Here is a 19555-nt window from a genome sequence, read left to right on the forward strand (position 1 = left end):
ATCAGACCAACTCCTTGAAGTTTTCAGTTTTGTCTAGAAAACACTATATTTCTCAATGTATTACACCTGTGTACTTTACTGTATTTATACTTGGGATATAGCTTTTCAACAGTAAACATTCTGAAATCGCTGGAGGACGTCTTTAAGTTAACAAGACAAGTTATGTTTAACAGCTCCTCTATTTGGGAGCTCTGATAACAGTCACTCATATGGGCTGGCTTGATTACATTCCCTCTCTCCAAGCAATTCAGTTCACATCCTCTCAGTTGACATGGTAACCCTGAGGGCAGTGTTGCCAAGCAACAAGCAAGCAGGTCACAGTGCACTTCAAATCACTCCCAGACCGGCTTGTGTTTCCTTCCCACAGACACTAAGAAAAAAAAAAAGAGTCCCCATATCCTCTCAGAAAGAGAAGAGTATTTCTGTGACATGCCAGTACAAAGTTCATGACTCCTCAGTAAAGCAATGCGAGAGGTCATACGCTTACAAATTCCAAAGTAATTATATGTCATGCATATCAATGTAAAATGTATAACTCCTTAGTAATGCCATGTTTAATGTTCTTATGCTTACAAATGCCGAAATATTTACGTTATGCATATCAATATAATGTTAGTCTCTCCTTAGTAAATGCAAGGCAAACGGTATACACTTAAATGATTTTTTTATTAGGATAAGCAGCAGCATTTCTGTATGAAACATGAGAAAGAAATGTGTCGAACGGGTACAATGTCCTATCGAGGGGTATGATGCCCCTGAATGAACATTATAGTGGTAAGATACCATGTATTGATATGAGTGGTTAAACTGAAAAGCCTTTATCTTTGACACTGTCTGATATGTTGTAGATAGTGCCACAAACACTCAAACGGAAAAAGTGCAAAAAAGTCACACACACACACACACACACACACACACACACACACACACACGCACACACACACACACACACACACACACACACACACACACACACACACACACACACACACACACACACACACACACACACACACACACACACAGCACATTAATTGTATTCATAAAACATGTATTCACATATCAAATGTATAAAGCAGTATAGTCACCTAGGTAGCTGATATGATTTAAACACCAACTGGTATATTTATCATCACAAAAACAAACAAAAAACTAATAAAAAATCCTGCCTCAGGCAAAGGACAAATGATAACCACATTCTGTATATATGATAAAGAACATAGCCAAAATATAAAACCATATAAAACTTGATATATACGAGCATGTTTCACAAACAGCTTAGCTGTAAATACCAAACATTTTCTGTGTCTTGTAAAATTCACAGTGAAGTAGGGAAAACGTTTTTATCCCTTTGTCTTTTGGGTGAGAACATAGAGGCCCCCTTTTCAATGAGCCTTGAACTGAGACATAATCTAACGTTGTACTTTATGGTCCTGTGGTGCTTGCTGCACCTGGACTTGTTCTTTAAACTAGCTTGGGACTTCAGTAGGGGTCAGAAAACCATTAGTCTTTGGATAACAAGTCAAGAGACTGGGTCTGCTTCCCAAATGGCACCCCCTTCCCGCCTATAGTGCACTACTTTTGACCAGGGCGCATAGGACTATGTAGGGAATAGGGGTCCATTTGGGATGCACTCTGGTGGTTGCTCTACACTGGAGTAGCTCTACACCCTAAGTGATATTCCTCTGGTTGTTGTACAGAGTCTGTATGCTGTATAAGGCTATACGGGGAATTCAAGGTGACACAAGGCACCTTTTCGTTAAAATCACTTTTTCCTTCTTCCCAGCACATGAAACCAAAACACAGTGAATTAACACTTCCTGGTACGTTTTATAAAATAATATATAAAACTGTACTGGAACACACACGTTACATGGCAAAATCACTTTCATCCATATTAAAACAAATTCACCATACAGAACACGGGACATTCGCTTACTCTATGAAAGTGTACTGCTGTGTATACAACGACCAGCGTATAGTTCCTATGATGGAAGATGCTATAGCGACACTAAAAAAGGACAGTCAACTCAATAGTGCGAGCTCCCCTTCTCTCCACTATCACTGAGTAGCAGTTCATTAGGACTCCTAGGGGACCATTCTCTCCTTCTCCTCTCGTCCCCTCTGACAGGGAGCGCTCTGGCCTTCCTTCCCGGGGTTTCCGCTGCTTCCTGGTTCGTCCCAGCAGTGCTGACCGTTTTGTGAACAGAAAAACAGGCTACTCGCTCCGCTACTGACTGGCCGGTCATTTATAGCCTGGGTTCAGCTGCATCCTGTTAGCTACCCCTCCCTCCATCCCTCTTCCTCCTCTCTCACGGTACTATAAAGCATCGCTCCCTCCTCGTCACCCCCTGGCAAAGGGAATGGTATAGTCCAGAGAGACACTGGAAATACTGCAGTGTCCATCATGCCCATTGTATGTTTGTGTCTATATATAAACTCCACTCATTTTCCCTGTGGTCCTACGTCAGGCACCAGAGCTGCCCAGCAGTGTTCTGTATAAGAAACGTGTGGTGGTGTTTGAAATGTGTGACTCTCCTATTGAGTTGAGAGTCTGTTGTGTTTAGTGCAGACTGGCTGTAGTTGTAGTGAGACCTCCTCGTCCTTAGGGGGCGTCACCTCCTGTGGTGGTCAGTCACTGTCCTTGCGTAGGCTGCGGTCCGTGTGGAGGTTGGCGGGCTCTGGGCTCTTGCACTGGATACTGGTCCCGTTCCCGTTTTGTCCCGTGCTGGTCACTGTGGCATCCGAGTGGCACCAGCAACACAGGCAGGACTGGAAGGGGACAAGGGGAAACAGTTAGACACTTGAACAAGGGTACAAGTTTACAAGATTAGAGGCACTATTCATACTGCTGTGGTCATTCTGTGTTGATAACGTTTATTCTATTGCTGCTACGATAGACGAGGTCCAAGTAGGCACTTTTCTACAGCTTACAATGATGAGGGCTTGTGTAATGAGGGCTGGGAATGCTTCTTTGAACAATAGACTACATAAAACTACATCTGCTCACAGCGTGAGAAGTAGAACACTTTCTATCCTTCCCAAACTCTTTGCCCCAGTTCTGCAGAGAGAGGAAGAGGCACGTTCAGGGTCTGGGAATTTCTGTTATGATTTAGTCTCAGTCTCTCTCGCTCTCTTGCTCTCTGAGGACAGCTGGAGCTAGGGCTTGGCTTATCTTCAGCTCAGGTCTCTAACAGATGTGTACAGTTATGTGACCTCACCGAGTAAATGAGTTCATAAATCACTGCTTTGCTTTACATTTTCTTTAAATAATGTCATCACCAGCACAGAGCCACAGCCCCTCGGTCGTGGGGAGAGGGAGAGGTTCTCTGTTTGCTTTACTGGCAAGACAGGACAAAGAGTTTGGGGAGGGCTGGGGGGGTTAGTGGAGATACTGATTACATGGGGGGAAAGAGAGAGCGAAAGAAAAAGAAAGCAAGAGAGAGATATACAGCAAGAGATAAAAAGAGAGTTGGGTGTGTGTGTATGTTTAGGGATCTACTGTACCTTGAAGCAGTTTTTGAACTTCTTGCTGACAAAGTAGAGGATGATGGGGTTTATACAGGAGTTTACTGTGGCTAGGTTGATACTCAGGTAATCCAAGACCAACAGGAAGCTGAAAGAAATGACACCCATGTTTTTTGGCCGAACTTCCATTTGAGTTTCATCTCCTTTCAAACATTTAAATCATTAAAATTGCAGCAACTCAAATAATGTCTGTCTGTGTTTAGTCTGTTGTGGTTCTAGATCCAGTCGAGTGATTCCCCACATATTTCCACCTTTCCATTTTCCAACACACCGTACTGAGTCAGTCGTTTCTAATAATGAGATGACAACAGCAAACAAACATGGCTGCACTCACTTGAGCAGGTCACAGCGTCCAACGTCTCTCGGGTTGTAGACCATCTTCTTGAGGATCCTGCTGAGGTGCAGGGGGAACCAGCACAGAGCGAAGATCAGGACCAGGCAGAACACTGCTTTGGCCACTTCCCGTCTCTGGGGATAACAATAAACAACAGATTAGGAAAAGGTTGGACGATGACGATGAAGGCTGATGAAGACAAGATACTGAGAGTGGAAAACGTATTTAAAAAACGCTGAGTCATTCTGAGTACTGTATGGTAATGTCTCTGGGGATGTAAACAGACAAAATGTTAGGTTAGGGAGACGCTAGGTTGTTAGGGAGATGTAGGGTTATGTCATGTAAACCGGATAGGCCTGAGAGAGGAAAATGACAAACCTTTAAAGAGACTACACATGACGCAGCCCAACCTGGCTTAGGGCCTCCAAAACGCTAGAGGCTCTGGTTACAGTGCGTAACAACCGAAGAGAAGAGAGATCTGATACTAAGTAGTACTATGAATGTAGAAGGCAGTCAGGGTGGGTTATGCAACATCAGCTTGAGAGGCCTGAGAGAGGGCTTGGACTTCTCCTTAAGAGACACTAAACATGAGGCAGTCTGGCCTCAAGTACCTTGTGTGTGTGTGTGTGTGTACCTGTTTGAGGTGTTCACTGAGGACGATGCGGAGGCTGCCGTTCCTGTGGTTGAGCATCTCACAGGTCATCAGAGTGTAGAACACGGCCGTACACATCAGAGGAACGCAGAAGTAGAACCCAAACAACCACCAGTCCTTGATGTTCTTATAGTACTGCAGGAGAACCACAACAGGAGAACGTTATTACACAGGTTCGATGCAGGAGAACGACAATTCATAACATGCCAATACTCCAGAAGACTGTCCAGCAGGCAAATGTGGAAAACTGGTTGTATTGATGTCGTAATGAGGTGATTTCAACCAGTTTCACCTGCTAGGTTTGGTAACAAAGCAAGTTGACTTTACCAATATGTCTATGTGATGACAGTGACATATTCTAATCTACTAAATCCACATATAAGAGGGGGATATTATCATACAAGTTTTAAGGAGGAGCAGATGCCATTTGAGGAATTTTTTGGCCACAGAATAAATGTTCATCTATAACCTCTTATATGACATTAATAAATTCCTCACTTTGGGAGATACTGTCTGTCATACGTGTTCTATTGAATCTGGATTTAAATGAAATGACCTAAACCTCAGCGTGGTTTGGTCATGATATGGGATTTAGTATCTTTTGTGTTGCATGATGTGAACTAGACACACACATGGCTCAGCTTGAAGGAACCATACATCAGTTGAGCTGTAATTGCTGTTGTGGCCTGCGATCAATTATGTTCTCCAGGCTTGTGGACAAAGAAAGTGATCACCTCAGAGATTCTCTCTCTGAGGAAAAAAACATATGGAGACCTCTGTCAGAGTTCAAATGCTATTTGGGTTCAAGTACTATTTGAAATTTTCAAATACTTTGTGTTTGCTCTAGCCTACCTAGAGTGCCAGATGTTTTGAGATGATTCTATTCATCCATTAAGCCAAACAAGTTCAGTCAGCTAAAGTATTTGAAATTATATTTGAACCCAGTTCTGGCCTTTGTATGCTTCCTTTCACCATATTTCTAGCTCTTTGGGTGGTTCCACCAAGAATGTCAGAGAAATGAATGTCAGTACGATAAATCTACCACTGTATTTATAACAATTACTTTTCATGCCAAGTATTTGGACAGATGGATTTGTTTTTGATAGGTCAGTGCAAGGATACACCACCACATGAAATCATGGACTCTCAGATTTACTAAGTTAACACACATGTACTGTACTGTAACCTTAGTTGAATCACTTTTGTCTTTTAAATCATAATGAATAAGAGGTGGGACCTGACCCTAGATCAGCACTCTTACTCTGAGACACTTTGTGGGACAGATTTGTTTGTATACAGGTAATAGGATTATTTGAAGTGCAGAAGCGTCAACAAGAAAATGGGTCGTACCATCATGAAGTCAGTCTTGGGGTAGAGCATGCATGTCCGTATGGTCTCGTTCCTGTAGTTGAATTCAACCATGTCGAAGCCGATGGCCTCTGGGACAGCCAGGACCATGGACAGCACCCAGATGGACACGATCTCCATGGCTGTCCGAAGAGGAATGCCTACTCCCTGGACCCTGCTCCATGACGCCACTGCACGGTACCTGGGGCATAGAGGGACACAAAGAATGAAAGGGTGAACATGGTGGGGTAAGGTAGGGGTTAGAGCAGAGCCAGGGCTGTGGACCTTTCAGCAACAACTGCTGAGTTGGAACTAATAAACAGCCCAGCGGCGAAACTAGTTGTAATGAAGTCATTTCAACCAGCTTTTAATGGTTGTAATGAAGTCATTTCAACCAGCTTTTAATGGTTGTAATGAAGTCATTTCAACCAGCTTTTAATGGTTGTAATGAAGTCATTTCAACCAGCTTTAAATGGTTGTAATGAAGTCATTTCAACCAGCTTTAAATGGTTGTAATGAAGTCATTTCAACCAGCTTTTAAATGGTTGTAATGAAGTCATTTCAACCAGCTTTTAATGGTTGTAATGAAGTCATTTCAACCAGCTTTTAATGGTTGTAATGAAGTCATTTCAACCAGCTTTTAATGGTTGTAATGAAGTCATTTCAACCAGCTTTTAATGGTTGTAATGAAGTCATTTCAACCAGCTTTTAATGGTTGTAATGAAGTCATTTCAACCAGCATTTAAATGGTTGTAATGAAGTCATTTCAACCAGCTTTTAAATGGTTGTAATGAAGTCATTTCAACCAGCTTTTAATGGTTGTAATGAAGTCATTTCAACCAGCTTTGCCATCTAGGAGGTTCAAGTGACTGTGAAAAGTGAACCTATTTTAGAGACACTTCCAGGACTTCAATAATAGACTTACTTCAAACTTTTAACCCTGCATGGGAACATGATTGTGAGAACCACAGAGATATGGTGAGACAACTACTGAAATACTTGTTCATTTTATTACAGTACCCATTATGTTAGGTCAACTCAGCTGTACATTGTAGTATAAGCTCTATGAACTGACTGCATGGCAGTAGACCAGACACACACCGTATCGTATTGAGAGAAAAATGATCCAAGTTAAGATTTAATGAACAACAGATAATAATCAATTGTTTATCCTCAGAATGTAATATTCATTGTTTTGTGAAGCCTCCAAACAAGCGTTGGCAGGAGCTATGGTCTGTTTGTTGACGTTTGTTTCCTGTGTTCCAAATCATGTTTGCTTGTTTATTTCATTAATAGGCACCGCTTGTCTAAATGTTTTAGTAAAACGGTGCATCAAGATTTTATGACCTGAACAATATATTTTTCATGATGCACTTGAATACCCTTGTCAAACAACATGGTGTCATTTATATTTAACCAGATGGTAATGCATCCACATTCTCTCCCTCTCCCTCAAACAGAGAGGAACGAGACACAACTCTCAAACAGGCGAGACATGAGGCATGCAAACAAAATGGAGACCATCTGCTGAACGCTCTTTCTAACGACTCACTCAAAATCACTCACTCATCTGCTCATTGTCAACACTAACTCACTCACCCACTAACCTCTCTCTCTCTCTCTCTCTCTCTCTCTCTCTCTCTCTCTCTCTCTCTCTCTCTCTCTCTATGATGGTAGTCATTCAGCATAGCTGGTATGTTAAACTGTCTTCCATCCCTTTAGATCCAGAACAGGCCTCCTTATGCTCTTATCTCTTATGTCTGCTAACTCACAGACCCATGAAGCCGGACGTCAGCCCCTCACTTTCACTCTGCTGATAAACAGGACCGACTGTGTTAAGTGTTACAAGAACTGAAGGGAGTGAGACGGGAATACAAGTCTAGTCGTGTTGCATCAGACACAAAACAATCAGAGTTAAAAATGTGACAATAAACATGTTTAGATTTGAGAATAAAACTACTTCTGCTCCTTGATGGCAAAGCTACCCCTCCTCAGGGAGAGAAACGTCTAAGACCACAAAGCGTCTCAGAGTAGGATTGCTGATCTAGCATCGGATTTGACTTATGGATCATGATGAAAAAGATTATATGGGCAGATCCTAGATCAGCACTCCTACTCTGAGAGGCGTTGTGGATATGGCTCCGGATGGCCTAGTCCTTAACAGATGCAGCCAATAGAAAACTAGGAGGAAGAGTAACTATGTTGGTAATGGGAGATCTCCATTATTACTGACGTTACAAACTTCCGGAATAAACTGCCTTTACCGTACTACCCCCACTAAGGAGTTAAACTAACTCCCAACCTGTGGTTTCCTTTAAATCAAATTAGGGAAGTCATTCATCTTTCCTGGTCAATTTGTCTCAGCCACTCCCATACATAGAGTGGGCTTTACGGTTCAACAAACACTTTTGGTTTGAATTCAAACCACGGCAATGTTATTTATCATGGTGTTGGTGAGTTACTGGCTAAGGTTGAGGGTCTGAGGGTGACTTTTTTTAATAGAAAAAAAGTTTAGAGAGGAGTTTTTTTCTTTGATACATACATATTGTAATGTAGACTACATTTCACAGAAAAACAAGTATAATTAGACTGATTTTCATTTGGAGTTTACCGTAACCTACATATAAAGATTCACAGAACTGAAAGGCCAGAACAGAACAGAACTCGACGGCGCAAACATACCATGAGTCTGGAACCAATACATTTTTACAAGATAATAGAATCCTATTCCAGGGAGCAGAATATGTCTCTATGGAATAAAATGCATAAAGACCCACTTATAGTGTCTGAGTACTAGGTCAGATTCAGCTACAGCTCATATGTTAACCTTGGTAAGTGTATGCCTGCCAGACAATGCATTTGACAGTAAACGAGTAATGTGTATAATGCTTCAGAAGCCTTACCCCTTACTCCCTAGACACTCTCGTCGATCTGAAAGAATTGGATAGGTGTAGGCAATAGGCTATCACAAAGCAGATGGAAAGAAACACCATATTGCTTATTGCTTATATTGTTTATTAATTCTATAAACATTCATATGCAAATACAGATATTTCTTGGGCTTTTTTCTTTGATCCTGTTAGATTAGCTACCATTGGTTGATTTTGGAATTCAGCAGTGGTACATGGGACTGACCTGTCGACGCTTAGGGCACAGAGGTTGAGGACGGTGATGCCCACAGAGGCCTTCTGAAGGAATGGTACCAGCTTACACAGACACAGCCCAAAGGAACTGTCATCGAAGGGGAACCTGGTGGCAAGGAGCTGCAGGGAGAGGGAGAGAGAGGGAGAGAGGGAGAGAGAGAGAGAGAGAGAGAGAGAGAGAGAGAGAGAGAGAGAGAGAGAGAGAGAGAGAGAGAGAGAGAGAGAGAGAGACCGTCAGCACATCGTAGAAGACAGTATGTACGCTTCAACTCACAACGGGCTTTGCATCGTCAGGAAATAACCACACACCTTAGATGGCATTTAGCCAGTTGGCACTTCCCTGTATTACAAACCCTTTCATAAGATATCAGAAATCCATAATGGTCGTTATTAGCCAGTATGGTAACTGAGAAGACAGAAAAAGCATGTAAAAATCAATTGAATTGTGAAAGAACAACAATACCTGATGTGAAGAGAAATAATAATAATAAAATAATAATAATAACAACAACAATAATAATAATGGACTAGCCCTTATATCTCTTTCTTTACTAACTAGTAAGGGATAAATTATAAAGGATTGAGGTTAGAGGATCACATGTTTATCTCCTCTTAGCTCAATTCCCATTGTCCTTAGGGTGCGGACTATCTTTAACCACGGTACTGTAACAGGCCCTTCCCAACAGACAGGCTAGTCTCAGTCACATCAGAGGGCTTTCATGGTACGTCCTGACTTCATTCTGATTCTGAGTACAGTCCAACAGCAGGCCCATATGCGCATCATCATCTTCATACAGTACATCATTGAGTCAGGTCCTACAAGCCAACCCTGGAACTGTCCCTTAAAGTGACATCCTTTCTTTAATTGGACTTCCAGGCATCTATAAGCACCACTTCCCATAGCCTCTTATAAGAAGAGCTCCCTTAACAAAACAACTCACAGCTCTCCCTGTAGAACAGACCGCTAAAACCACCCTTTGTCATTAGGATGTAGTCTTGGCAGCTGTTGTTGAACCAGGAATCGACATGGGCCGAACAAAGAGAGAAAGAGGGGATTAACCCAGAGTCATTGAGAGGCCGGGCCAAAGGAAGCACTTCACGGGTGCATCCTTGTCCCTCTATTGTTCACTTGGAGCGCTAGGCGGTTCCATCTAATCAAAAAGTCTCGAGAACATGGGGTTGGAAAGGAAAGGGGGCCACATCACTGTGGGTGTGTGTGTGTGTAGCATGTGTCCGTGTGTGTGTATGTAGTTTGTATATGATTAAATTTGGAAACTGCGTCAAACAAACCCCAAAGGAAGTGAGCTGGGCCTCCCTAAAGCACATGGCCCTGTAGTGCAGACATATTCACAGGGAGTGTTTGGCCTGAAACCAGAGTTGTACCTACGGCACTACTTTTCCTCACCAGTACAAAGGGACACTGTGATTTATCCTTCATGTGTGTAACTGAAACTCCCTAATACAGGAAAGACTCCCCCCCTTTGTACATGTAGAGAATCATCTGTCCCGGGACCCTGGCACTTCCATATGTGCTGACACAGTGTGATGAAACTGTATACTGGTAATACTAAACAGGTGGCTTCACCACTTCTCTTCATAATGAACTGAGCATTCCCAATGTACTGCACTACATCCTATTAAGAACCTTGACCTGTTCAACCAATGTATGTGGACCCAATGGAAAATATGCTCATTACTCTCAAGCAATAATACCACAGCAGGTAAGATAACGTCGTAAATCATCTGTGAGATCTATCTAGCTCATGTTAAAGTGAACCCACATGGGGGGGTAAATGGACGGTCTAATGGGTTTAAATGGCTCACACTGGACACGTGATTCATCATTTAACCAGACCCATTTATTCTGAGTGTAGAGAGGTTCAAATGTGATCGCAGATAAGAGGGCTGGAGAGGAGAGCTGGTCCTGTCACAAACCACGGTTCAGAGCAGGGCCACTGAAATGTGTGACCGCAGTCTGATTGGTCTGATTCCATTGTTTATTTTAGTCTGGGCCTCTCCCTGCTTCCTTCATCACAAAGAGCTACCCAATGAAGATAAAGTAGTACTACTACTGACTGAAACTTTGGAGAGCAACATGATCTTTGGGGAGCCTTCTAATGAATAGTTTATTTATTTGTTCTCTCCTTTCTTTTCTCTGCCTCTCTCTCTCTCTCTCAATTCAAGGGGCTTTATTGGCATGGGAAACATATGTTTACATTGCCAAAGCAAGTTAAATAATCTCTCGCTCTCTCCTTCTCTCTGAGATGGAATTATGCTTCAATTTATCCATGCAAAATTCACTGTGATGTCCAGTGTACAGGATGGATATGCGTCTCTTACCTTGTAGACGTTGATGGGTATATCTATGGTGATGTAGATGAGGTCTCCCAGCGCCAGGCTGGCGATGAGGGCATTGGGCCCGTTCCTCATGCACTTATTCTGGTAGATAATTCTCAATAGGGTGGCATTGCCCACTATGCCCACCACAAACACCATGATAGAAATCACTGTGTTGATGTATTTGAAATGGCCTTGAATGGAAGTGGCGATGGTGCATGGTGGAGGGGCCCTTATCCTGGTGATGTTTGTGGCCCCAGACCCAGCTCCGACCCTGGGCCATTGGGGCCCCTTGTGGCCCCTGGTGGAGATGGGGCTCCCATGCTCCAGGAAGGGGCTGCTGGTGCTGTGGAAGCCCAGGGGTTGGGGGTGATGTGGGTGTTGTGGAGGACCAGGCCCTGGTCTGGGGGTAGGGAGTCCTTCTCCCCTCGTCTGTGGTGCTGTTTATCTGACACATTCCAGGGCCAGGCAGGGCGGCCATGACGGCCATTAGCACCAACACATGTACGATTGGGGCGACCATTATAGAACACATTCCACGCTTTGTCTTAGGAGATGGACAGATAGTGTAGGGGTTCCCCATATACTGGTGGTGGTGAGAGCTGGTGAGCGAGAGAGACAAGGGAGGGGAAAGAGAGATAGAGAGGGGGGAGAGAAAGTCAGAGAGAGAGGTGGGGAGCAAGTTAGAGAGAGATGGGGGAGAGCGAGAGAGAGAAAGAGCGAGAGAGAGAAACAGAGAGAGAGAGAAACAGAGAGAGAGAGATGAAGGGAGACAGGGAAAAAGTATATGGGTTATTTCATCCAGCAAACTTTGCAAGCAACGCAATAAAACAAAACGTCCTCAATTGAGGAAGAAAGTATACTTTTGTCCGAATCTTCTAATTTCCCCGCCACAACTCAAATGTCAATCCAGGAACATCTCCTCAGAAATGGAGCCAAAACCAGAATGTGTCAATCAAAAGTTCCACATCACAGTGGATCCTCTCCCATCCTCTCCAACTGCTAGGGGAAGTAAAACAACCTCCTTCAGACTTCAAACAGGTTTTGCCAAGGGGGCACAGATGGGAAGATGCCACGACTGGTTACAGTCAAACAATATGATGGGTTATGAAGAGTCTCCTCTTTACATTACTTCATTTCTGGAAGTAATAATCAGCACAGCCTTTGTGCTAATAGGAGTGTGTGGGCTACAAGCACATACAGTGCCTTGCGAAAGTATTCGGCCCCCTTGAACTTTGCAACCTTTTGCCACATTTCAGGCTTCAAACATAAAGATATAAAACTGTATTTTTTTGTGAAGAATCAACAAAAGGTGGGACACAATCATGAAGTGGAACGACATTTATTGGATATTTCAAACTTTTTTAACAAATCAAAAACTGAAAAATTGGGCGTGCAAAATTATTCAGCCCCTTTACTTTCAGAGCAGCAAACTCTCTCCAGAAGTTCAGTGAGGATCTCTGAATGATCCAATGTTGACCTAAATGACTAATGATGATAAATACAATCCACCTGTGTATAATCAAGTCTCCGTATAAATGCACCTGCGCAGAGAACATCATGAAGAACAAGGAACACACCAGGCAGGTCCGAGATACTGTTGTGAAGAAGTTAAAAGCCGGATTTGGATACAAAAAGATTTCCCAAGCTTTAAACATCCCAAGGAGCACTGTGCAAGCGATAATATTGAAATGGAAGGAGTATCAGACCACTGCAAATCTACCAAGACCTGGCCGTCCCTCTAAACTTTCAGTTCATACAAGGAGAAGACTGATCAGAGATGCAGCCAAGAGGCCCATGATCACTCTGGATGAACTGCAGAGATCTACAGCTGAGGTGGGAGACTCTGTCCATAGGACAACAATCAGTCGTATATTGCACAAATCTGGCCTTTATGGAAGAGTGGCAAGAAGAAAGCCATTTCTTAAAGATATCCATAAAAAGTGTCGTTTAAAGTTTGCCACAAGCCACCTGGGAGACACACCAAACATGTGGAAGAAGGTGCTCTGGTCAGATGAAACCAAAATTGAACTTTTTGGCAACCATGCTAAATGTTATGTTTGGCGTAAAAGCAACACAGCTCATCACCCTGAACACACCATCCCCACTGTCAAACATGGTGGTGGCAGCATCATGGTTTGGGCCTGCTTTTCTTCAGCAGGGACAGGGAAGATGGTTAAAATTGATGGGAAGATGGATGGAGCCAAATACAGGACCATTCTGGAAGAAAACCTGATGGAGTCTGCAAAAGACCTGAGACTGGGACGGAGATTTGTCTTCCAACAAGACAATGATCCAAAACATAAAGCAAAATCTACAATGGAATGGTTCAAAAATAAACATATCCAGGTGTTAGAATGGCCAAGTCAAAGTCCAGACCTGAATCCAATCGAGAATCTGTGGAAAGAACTGAAAACTGCTGTTCACAAATGCTCTCCCTCCAACCTCACTGAGCTCGAGCTGTTTTGCAAGGAGGAATGGGAAAAAATGTCAGTCTCTCGATGTGCAAAACTGATAGAGACATACCCCAAGCGACTTACAGCTGTAATCGCAGCAAAAGGTGGCGCTACAAAGTATTAACTTAAGGGAGCTGAATAATTTTGCACGCCCAATTTTTCAGTTTTTGATTTGTTAAAAAAGTTTGAAATATCCAATAAATGTCATTCCACTTCATGATTGTGTCCCACTTGTTGTTGATTCTTCACAAAAAATACAGTTTTATATCTTTATGTTTGAAGCCTGAAATGTGGCAAAAGGTCGCAAAGTTCCAAGGGGCCGAATACTTTCGCAAGGCACTGTATTACACACACTCACGCAAGCACACACACACACACACACACACACACACACACACACACACACACACACACACACACACACACACACACACACACACACACACACACACACACACACACACACACACACACACACACACACACACACACACACACACACACACACACACACACAGATTGAGAGAGAGCCAGGCAGGGCTTTATATTGTTTTGACAATGCGCCCCTTGCGTGGCTTCTTCAGTGTGGTTTCCTCTGCCCTGCATTCTCCCTTCTGGTTTTAATTTAAAGACTCAGACTAGCGGTTAGAAAACAATGAGACATTTTAACATGAAAGAATCAGATCAGGCTCATGTCTAGTCAGTGTTATATTACACAATACAGCTTTTGTATTGTTTGAGAGTTGAGTGAAGATGTTACATTAATATAAATCTTAAGTTCTCTCAACATATTAAAATATTTTTTTAACCAGTTAGAGATTAACCCTACTATCAATATGTAAATCAAATACTTACATTTATATAATTGCCAGGTTATATTCAAAGTAATATAATAGTGTATTTCAGGTAAAACTTTACAGAGTAGTTTTATAACACTTTCTATGAATGTAACATTTAGTCTCACCGAATTCAGACCAAGGAGGTAAAGAAAACGGAGATCTACATTTGAATACTTTTTCATCACAACAGAACACAGTGCCTCTCCAGCTAGCCATGAAGAGTGTTTCATCCTGTTCAAAGTCCCAGATGTCACCTAGTTAGTACACAAAAACCTATTTAGCATCCAGCACTTCATGTAGCATCACCGTTTAGCATCAGGCACCACACTACTGGGACCCTGTGTGACAGCACGTAAACTGATATATTGATAAATAATAAATAGGTTTGGTTTTCACCTACCGCTCTGCTCTCCTAAAATGTCTGCTCCTGCCTCCCCTGTTGGAACCGTCAGGCGAACTTTCTGTTGAAGCCCCTAGACATCTGAATCACATCACATGAGTAATTAAACAACTATCAAAGTCGCAGAGTCGGAGTTAGTGTCCCACTTGGTTTGGTTTGCCCAACGTACGTGGCAGTGTGCTGCCTGTGAGGTGCTGCGCATTAGGCTCTGGGTTTTCCTGTGGAGAGTTGGGAGCGTGTGTGTGTGTGTGTGTGTGTGTGTGTGTGTGTGTGTGTGTGTCTCAGAGCACAGCAGGAGTGGAGGGGGCACTTTGACTGAGAGGGACGGTAAATCTCCCCCTCCCCTCGGTAACAGGCCCCCCATAGGAAACATCTCTCTCTCTCTCTCTCTCTCTCTCTCTCTCTCTCTCTCTCTCTCTCTCTCTCTCTCTCTCTCTCTCTCTCTCTCTCTCTCTCTCTCTCTCTCTCTCTCTCTCTCTCTCTCTCTCTCTCTCTCTCTCTCTCTCTCTTTCGTCTCCCTCGTCTCTCTCTCTCTCTCTCTCTCTCGTCTCTCTCTCTCACACGTCTCTCTCTCTCTCTCATCTCTGCACCGCCTGCTGAAAATCGTCTCAGGGGCAGTACGCACTCCGATACACACACACACTCACGCACCGGGTATCTGGGAACCACACAGTACCCAGTCAGTATGCCCCTCTCTCCTCTCCTCAGATCCCAGATCAGATTCTAGCCCTGTACACGGCTCAACTGTTTCTTCCCACTAAAGGAAACCGAGATTAATATCGTAAGGAAATGTGAGGAGGGCAGTCGGAATTAAATGTGCATGTCCCAGTCGTCTTGATTTGAACATGTTGAGATGGAAAGGGAAGGGTAGGAAAGAGAGCGGAACCAAACTTTCTTTGAAGCATTACTTTTTACAATCACAACTCTGTGGGTGGCCAAAGTTAAATCACCACATCTGTACGTGCCACACAAGCTGCAAGTGTATCAATCTCTTGTAGCATGCCTTAAATAAATATGCATGATTATTCCACTTAATTAGGTTTGTCAGCTGTCATATTCACCAAACAGTAAATAAACTAGTTTGAAACTAAACAAAGGAATGTTTGATATATTGTCCTATAGACATGTACGGCACAAAGTACATAATGTCCAGACAGATACAGTAGATTTTGTGAGTTGCTAGGTAACAAAGAAGAGTGAGGCATTTCAATAATGATGAGGGATGTGAGTGCCTCTCCATCGGTGTCCATTACTCGTTCCATAACTATACTACACTTAGCAAATGGGCCCGTTATCAATACATTGTCTAAAAGCAGGAAGAGAGGCTATCCAAGCAGGCCAAGGTCGGCCCTTCGCTCTCCCAACGAGCTGACACAGCAACTGTTTAGCTAAATAAAGAACCTGGACAATGGAGTTCCATATCACGAGGAAGATAAGATAACGTGCAAACAGATAAGGTACACACACACACACACACACACACACACACACACACACACACACACACACACACACACACACACACACACACACACACACACACACACACACACACACACACACACACACACACACACACACACACACACACACACACACACACACACTGCTTGATTACTTGTGGGCCCCAGGCCTTGTCGAAGTCAAGGGCCATTCCTAAAAGCTGATTGAACATCCTCCAAGAAGACAAAGTAGTGTTTTCTGTATCAGCAGCACTCCAATATTCCCTTCCCTCCCCCGTGCCCTTCGCTGGTACATTCTCCTGGCCTAAGGGTAGGCTTCTTTCCATTAAGGTCAGGCTGGTACATTCTCCTGGCCTAAGGGTAGGCTTCTTTCCATTAAGGTCAGGCTGTAGCAATCATCTCATTAAACAACACTTTGGATCACATCGTCATTTTAATGAAAACAGTGTGTCTGACGTTATCAGAGCCTCCTGTGGAAAATGTTACCTTGTAAAAGTGGAAATATTTATGATAATCAATTAATAATGTTTTGCGTGCCATGTCATACCAGGAAGAGATGGAATATGAGAGAAAATATCAACTTTTTATATAGTGTAAATACATCACTTAGTATTAATTGTTTCAGATATTTTATGCATTTAATCATTGGTTGACTATTAATTGTATAATAATAATGAAAAATATCACATAGATCAAAACATCTTGTGCCTTATTTTAGTAATGAACATTTAAAGACTTAACAAAGGCTTTCCTTTATGCTTTTTTAATTAATCCCCAATAACAGATTCACTGATCCCATCCAATTATAGTACACTTGTGAAGGTACTTTACCTACTTAATATAAATTGTGACTTCATTGGATAATGCTAATATCTACCGCAATTTAAATTTAAAAGGATTGTGTTTTCTTTAATTGTATCCATAAATATCTCATGGCTTCTGAATTAGTTATTGGTCAACAGTGGCGTTATCTTTTATTCATCGGTACGTGATTCGCTGACGGGTCCCCTGGTTGCTGCAGCCTGGCATCAAACTTCGACGCCTCCATCATTGTAACTTTTGAGGGGTTTCACTAGCTGCTAGTTGGAAGTCTTTGTTAATAAAACCATTAATATATAAATGATGGAACCTTTACCTGGGTCCCAGTTGCCATGGCTTTCATGTTGTTGTTGTGTTGTTGTCTGACTGTTCATCAGGTATTAATGGCATTCTGTGTGAACTCGCTGGATGGCAGGCTGCCTGGTAATTCATATGCTTGTTCTCTGATGGCATCTGTCGAAGTGTGCTCTCTGCACATTGGTACATACCCTGTGGGAAGCAACCCACCCAGTCCCACACTGAGTGGGATGTAAGCCATTTCTTATCTGGGGCACTTGCTCCAAATGACAAAAAGGGAAAAGAGAGAGAGAAATGGGAAAGAAGTTAGAGGCCAATTTTATTGTGACAATCAGTGACAAACTGTAGTGACTTTTTCTACTTTGACTGAATTTGTTGGTTAATTGGAGAGAGGGATTACTGTGACGACAGATCGACTTGGAAAAGGGAATGCAGGATAACTCAATGATGGAAGTATAATCACAGTTGTGATCGTGTAATTCATGTTAGCATATGAGTTCAATTTATTTCATTACGATATGCCATCGGACCGTTATCCAATCAAGATTGGATTAAGATCAGAATGGCTGAGGTTGAGTCAATAAGGAATGATGGGAAATTACTCATCAAGCCTGTGAAGAAACACGTACTGTTGTGAAATACATATGTCAGACTTTTGCAGAGGATCCCAAAATCCAAATTTTCCCGAATCTGACATCGCTAATTTTGGCTGAAATACGTACTCGGACTAAGATGAGTTTTGTGTTTTTACTGTCTTTTTGGGGACAGAGCAGGGTCAAATGCCATAAGAAGGGTGGCTCCTCGCTCTCTCACAACTAGAAAAAAAATGTGGTATTCATTTCAGTTCCCGGAAAGAGGAAAGCACACCCCTAGAACTAGGTCTGCACCAAGTCACAGAAAAACACAGCCATTTTTCCAGCCAAAGAGAGGAGTCACAAAAAGCAGAAATAGAGATAAAATTAATCACTAACCTTTGATGATCTTCATCAGATGACACTCATAGGACTTCATGTTACACAATATATGTATGCAACCGCTGTGTCAGATTTCAAAAAAGCTTTACCAAAAAAGCACACCATGCTATAATCTGAGTACAGCGCTCAGAGACCAAAACAAGCCATATTGATATCCGCCATGTTGTGAAGTCAACAGAAGTCAGAAATAGCATTATAAATATTCACTTACCTTTGATGATCTTCATCAGAATGCACTCCCAGGAATCCCAGTTCCACAATAAATGTTTGATTTGTTCGATAAAGTCCATAATGCATGTCCAAATACCTCCTTTTTGTTTGTGCGTTTAGTACACAATCCAAACTCACGAGGCGCGGGCAAGTCCAGGCGAAAGTTCAGACGAAAAGTCATATAGTTTGTAGAAACATGTCAAACGAAGTATAGAATCAATCTTAGGATGTTTTTAACATAAATCTTCAATAATGTTTCAACCGGAGAATTCCTTTGTCTGTAGAAATGCAATGGAACGCAGGTCGCTCTCACGTGAGTGCGCGTTATCAGCTTATGCCACTCTGGCAGACCCCTGACTCAATCAGCTCTCATTCCCCCCCTCCTTCACAGTAGAAGCCTCAAACAAGGTTCTAAAGACTGTTGACACTTTGTGGAAGCCTTAGGAAGTGCAAAATGACCCCATAGACACTGTATATTCAATAGGCAATGACTTAAAAAACTACAAACCTCAGATTTCCCATTAGCTGGTTGGATTTCTTCTCAGGTTTTTGCCTGCCATGTGAGTTCTGTTATACTCACAGACATTATTCAAACCGTTTTAGAAACTTCGGAGTGTTTTCTATCCAAATCTACTAATAATATGCATATATTAGCAACTGGGCCTGAGTAGCAGGCAGTTTACTCTGGGCACCTTATTCATCCAAGCTTCTCAAAACTTCCCTCAGCCATAAGAAGTTATGCTCACTTCATATTTG

At 42.6% G+C, this 19555-nt stretch overlaps 1 protein-coding gene across 1 annotated transcript in view; it reads right to left on the reverse strand.

The window, feature by feature from the left end:
* Positions 1–647: 647 nt before the first annotated feature.
* Positions 648–19555, reverse strand: part of ednraa (endothelin receptor type Aa) — a 75814-nt gene continuing 56906 nt past the window's right edge. Inside the window, exons 2-8 of the mRNA XM_035764455.2 lie at positions 11345–11773; positions 8997–9124; positions 5865–6063; positions 4497–4649; positions 3863–3996; positions 3508–3616; positions 648–2772 (exon numbers count right to left, since the gene is read on the reverse strand). Of these exons, the coding sequence (XP_035620348.2) occupies positions 2632–2772; positions 3508–3616; positions 3863–3996; positions 4497–4649; positions 5865–6063; positions 8997–9124; positions 11345–11773 (1293 nt within the window). The 3' untranslated portion in view covers positions 648–2631. The remainder of the gene's footprint in view (positions 2773–3507; positions 3617–3862; positions 3997–4496; positions 4650–5864; positions 6064–8996; positions 9125–11344; positions 11774–19555) is intronic.

This window comes from Oncorhynchus keta, unplaced genomic scaffold, assembly GCF_023373465.1.
Source record: "Oncorhynchus keta strain PuntledgeMale-10-30-2019 unplaced genomic scaffold, Oket_V2 Un_contig_10025_pilon_pilon, whole genome shotgun sequence".
Taxonomy (NCBI): domain Eukaryota; kingdom Metazoa; phylum Chordata; class Actinopteri; order Salmoniformes; family Salmonidae; genus Oncorhynchus; species Oncorhynchus keta.